Source organism: Gracilinanus agilis, chromosome 5 (assembly GCF_016433145.1).
Source record: "Gracilinanus agilis isolate LMUSP501 chromosome 5, AgileGrace, whole genome shotgun sequence".
NCBI classification, from domain to species: Eukaryota; Metazoa; Chordata; class Mammalia; order Didelphimorphia; family Didelphidae; genus Gracilinanus; species Gracilinanus agilis.
This window is the reverse complement of record NC_058134.1, coordinates 216,915,638-216,920,696: the sequence shown is the minus strand read 5'-3', so window position 1 is coordinate 216,920,696 and position 5,059 is coordinate 216,915,638. Positions and strand designations below refer to the sequence as shown.

Genomic DNA, 5,059 nt, shown 5'->3' with positions numbered 1-5,059 from the left:
AGGAAGGAAGGAAGGAAGGAAGGAAGGAAGGAAGGAAGGAAGGAAGGAAGGAAGGGAGGAAGGGAGGAAGGGAGGAAGGGAGGAAGGGAGGAAGGGAGGAAGGGAAGCAAGGAGATTCTGTTTATTTCACTCCACATCAGTTCATTGAAGTCTTTCCAGATTCATCTTTCCTTATCAGCTAGGAAGTTTTTGAGTCAGGAGCTGAACCCAGATCTCTTCTATTAAGCCCAGCACTTTGTCTACTTTTCCCCACACTGCTTCTAAGGAGTAAGATTTCCTGGCTAGGGACCCCCATGACCTCCCCCTGCTTGGAAGTACAGATTTCTTCCCCAACCCGTAATCCTGCGGTTGTAACATCAGTCTCTACTGTCCTCTTTGTGTCGAGGTCCCTGATGCCATGGATGGGGCCCTGGGATGCCTCTACAAGTAGGTGGCAACCTGGGCATATGCTCTTGTTCTGGGTGATTCTCCTCCCAGCACTCTGGAGGCCTGTCCTAGGGCTCAGTGCTCACTGGGCCTGTCTTCCTGTTGCTCTTGGTTCTCCCTGGCTGACCAGGCTTCCTCCTTCACTGGGCTTATATGTGGCTCTTTGTTACACTTCGCTCTGTGATCCCCCAGCCCTGACTGACTGACATGGAGGTGTGCGCCCTCCAAAAGGGGACTTCCCAAGTCCAGCTCCTACCCTTGTCTCCCTGCAGAAACATCGGCTGAGGCTGGTGGCCACAGATGGGGCCTTCTCCATGGATGGGGACATCGCCCCTCTTCGGGAGATCTGCCAGCTGGCCCAGAAATACCGTGCTCTGGTCTTTGTAGATGAGTGTCACGCCACGGGCTTCCTTGGACCAACTGGACGGTGAGAGGCAACGATTCATCCTCCTGGTCTCAACCTCTTGGTCAGAAAGGCTGCCCTTCCCTTTCTCGCAGCCCCATTAGGACAGCCTTCTGAGGGGGAAACTGAGGCAGAGAGCTTGGGCGTGGATAAGGCAGCATGAGTTAAGCATCTCCTGGTGTGGGGCTTTCTCCTCAGATCACTTGTTTTCAATGCAGTTAGACTTCCTCCTTCATGTGGCTTTCTGGGGCCATCTCAGACTTTCTGTCCTGGAGGAAGCCTCCAGAGGATTGAGTTACCCTTCCCCTAACTCCTCAGCTCATTGGCCTGGCTTCCTGGGATGAGCCCCTGCCCCAGGCTCATCCCACAAAAGCGGGGGTCCCAGCCTCCTGAACACTCACTCACCCGGCAGGGGGAGCGCCATGGGATTCCAGAATTAGTGGAAACCGAGGCTCGGGGAAGTCAACTTCCCAATGTGCACACACACAGCCATGCTAGTGGCACCTCTGGACCGGAGCCCAGGGTTTCCTTCTTTCTCCCCTTCGGTGTGTCTGACTTCATGGCCGGGGCCCTGGGGGATCTCCAGCTGGCCAGAGAAGTGCTGTAATGGCCGTGGAGGAGTTCGTGTGCTTATCATGTAGCGAGAGGTTGGAAGGACCAGAGTATGTGTCCCCGCCATCTCCAGAGGCTCAGGCGGCTGGGCTGGGGTAGAGGACCAAAGGCTGGGGAAGGGAAAGGGAGGCTGTGGGAGGAAGGGTGTCTAGCAGGTCCCTCTGTACCCCCTCTGACCCAACCCAGCTTACTCAGGGACGAAGGGGCAAGGAGGGTCCCGTATCCCAGGCCAGGTAGTGAGCAGGCACCATTCCCTTGCAGGGGCACTGATGAGCTGCTGGGAGTCATGGACCAAGTCACCATCATCAACTCCACCCTGGGAAAAGCCTTGGGGGGGTCTTCAGGTTGTCTGATTCCCCTTTCCCCTGCCTCTACCCCAATCACGGCCCGATCCTGGCTCTGAGGGCAGAAGAGGGGCACCTGCCCCCCCCCATCCTCCCCAGCCTGAGGGGCCCAGAGCCCACAGGGACCTCGGAGGGCCCCTCACCCACAATCTCAAACCCCCACCAGAGCCCTGGCATTGTGAAGTCCCTCCTGTGTGTGAGGCGGGGGGCTTAAAGACCTCCAGTGAAAGTCGCCCAGCGCCGGCTGGAAGACCTCCCGGATGGGGAGCTTCCTCCTTGCAGGCACGGCTCCATCCCTCTGCTCGGCCTGAATTATCAGTGTTTCATACGCGTCCCTGAGGCGTCCACCATGTTGCTCACGGTCCTGTCCCTTGAACCCTAAGTCTGTCTGGTGGGGGGTCCCATGGGGTGACTCCAGGGGAGCTTGGGTGGGAGGGACACGGCGGGACACGGTGGGACACGGCAGGACACGGCAGGACACGGCGGGACACGGCAGGAATTGGGATTATCCTCAGGAGAATAATGGCACCCACCTGGTCTCCTCCTCCCAGGGGGCTACACGACGGGGCCGCGGGACCTCGTCGCTCTTCTCCGGCAGCGCTCTAGGCCCTACCTCTTCTCCAACAGCCTTCCCCCTGCGGTCGTGGGGTGCTCGTCCAAGGCCTTGGACCTCCTCATGGAGAGCAATGCCATCGCCCAGTCCATGGCTGCCAAGACCCGCCGGTGAGGCCTGGGCTGAGGAGGGGAGGCCCCGAGTCCCCATTCCCAGCCTGCCTTGTCCCCGGGCCATCGCCCGGGACACCTCGCTTTTTTATGGATTGGCTTTTCCCGTCATCTCTCAACTCCCGCCAGCCTTCGCTGTCACGGGTGCTGGTCCAGCCTCGCACTCGGGCCTCTGAGCTGGAAGGCCGGCCCTCTAATGCCACGCACGGCCACTGCACCCTCTACAGTGCTTGCAGGTCTCAGACCCGGGGAGCCCCCCACCTCCCGCGGTGCCCGCAGCTCTCAGAAAGGCTTGCTCGTCCCCCCTCTGCATCCCCGACCCCGCACGGCTTCTGGTCCCGTCCTCTGGGCCAAACAGACCAAGTCCAAACCCTCCTCCCGATGACGCCCCCCAGACACTCGGGCTCGCCAGGCTAAACAAACCCAGTTCCTTGATTGATCTTGCTCGGGCTGGATCTGGTCAGCTTCCCCGGGTGCCCTCATGCATGGCAACGTCCCTCCCCAAATGGAGCCTCCACAACAGATTCTAGTACTTCAAACGCGCGTCGGGGCTGTCTGCTCTCTCAAAAGGGCACAAGTTAGGGGCAACGAGGTGGCCCAGTGGATGGAGAGTCAAGCCTGGGTTCAAATCTGGCCTGGGCAAGTCCCCCAACCCCCATGGCCCAGCCCTTACTGCTCCTCTGCCTTGGAGCCAATACACAGCATTGATTCTAAGGCGGAAGGGAAGGGTTTAAAAAGCACATGGTTTTTAATGTTAAATTAGTGTCAAAACGTTATAAAACAAAAGTTCATTGGGATGCCGTGTCACATGGAGACTTATATTGAGCTTGCCATTCACTGAGACCCCTAGATCTTCTTTACAGGACCTGTGGTGTCGTTCCAACTGCCCTCATCTCGCCCTCGCAGTTTGGATTTTTCAAGCCCAATTTTAGATCTTTACATGATGAAATTCAGCCCATCCTTAGCTTTTCTCTATCATCTAACATGTTAGACATGGCTGCTGGCTATAAATCATCTATCGATTTGATATGGCGGCTGGATGGCACAGTGGGCAGAGGGCCAAGCCTGGAGTCAGGAAGGTCTCGGTTCAAATACAACCTCAGATCCTTACTAGTTGTGTGACCTTGGACAAGTCACTCTTGTTTGCATCCATTTCCTCATCTGTACGATGAGCTGGAACAGGAAATGGCCAACCACTCCAGCATCTTTGCCAAGAAAACCCCAAATGGGGTCACAAAGAGTCAGACATACCTGAACAGCAGCAAATACATTTGACGAGGGTGCTAATGTGTCTCTATAAAATATATCTTTGTCCCTCCCCAGGTCCCTTCCTATTTCCTTGTCCCTACTACAGGCTGAACCAAAGATCCATTTTAAAAAATTTAAACCCTTCCCTTCCATCTTAGAATCAATACTGTGTATTGGCTCCTTGGTGGAAGATTGGTAAGGGTAGGCAATGGGGGTCAAGTGACTTGCCCAGGGTCACCAGCTAGGAAGTGTCTGAGGCCAGATTTGAACCCAGGACCTCCCATCTCTAGGCCTGGCTCTCAGTCCACTGAGCCACCCAGCTGGCCCCAAAGATCCATTTTACCGCAGGCTTGTCCCTATTCCCCTCCTGGGCTTCTGAGGGCCACCTGGCTTCTCTTCCTCTCCTTGGCAGGTTTCGTAGTGAGATGGAGGCTGCTGGTTTCACGATCTCAGGCAGGGAGCACCCCATCTGCCCTGTGATGTTGGGAGATGCCCGATTGGCATCAGTCATGGCTGAGGACATGCTGAAGAGAGGTAACCCTGGGGGCGGGGGGAGGGCGCCTCAGTAGCTCTGCCCCACACCCCAGGCTCGGTCCCCCTCCTCCCAAGCCAGACCTCAGGGATGGCATCCAAAGAGAGACGTGACCAGAGAAAGAGCATCACGGAACAGAGCAAGCCCCCTCCCTCCTCGCTCACCCTCTCAGAATCCCCAACCCCTATGGCTGCCCTGCCGCCCCCTGCTCCCCTCGGGGGCCCCTCTCTGAGCCTCAGTATCCCGCTCTGTAAAACGAGAGCGTGGGGTCTGGGGAAAAGTAGTTCAGACCTTTGACATTCGGGGATTCCCGCCAGGTATCTACGTCATTGGCTTCAGCTACCCCGTGGTGCCCAAGGGAAAGGCACGGATCCGAGTTCAGATCTCGGCAGTTCACAGCGAGGAAGACATTGCGCGCTGTGTGAAGGCTTTTGTGGAGGTGGGAAGGCAGCATGGGGCAATCCCATGAGGGCCTTCCTGGGAAACCAGCATTCCTAGTGGTCAGGGGGAAGACTGGGCTTCCTCTCCCCAAAGCCTGACCCTGGGGAGCCAAAGAGACCCTGAACCTCCAGAGGACAGAGGAGAAAGCACACCAGCCAGCCCAGAGCCAGACTTCTTCTCTGCAATGCCTTCTCCTGTGCCCATCAAGCCAAGTGCCTGAGGACTGAATACTTGATTTTTTACATTTTATATTTCCGGTCTGTTGAAAAATTCTAGCTGGGCTGAGCCCCTGAGGGCACGTCTAATAATTATAGCGGTGCAGAAATGGAA

At 56.8% G+C, this 5,059-nt stretch overlaps 1 protein-coding gene across 1 annotated transcript in view; it reads left to right on the top strand.

Moving 5' to 3' along the window:
- GCAT (glycine C-acetyltransferase) overlaps nt 1–5,059 on the top strand; it is a 14,342-nt gene extending 9,283 nt beyond the window's left edge. The window contains 6 exon segments of the mRNA XM_044678136.1: nt 361–368; nt 557–853; nt 1,703–1,785; nt 2,337–2,508; nt 4,169–4,290; nt 4,606–5,059. Of these exon segments, the coding sequence (XP_044534071.1) occupies nt 361–368; nt 557–853; nt 1,703–1,785; nt 2,337–2,508; nt 4,169–4,290; nt 4,606–4,757 (834 nt within the window). The 3' untranslated portion in view covers nt 4,758–5,059.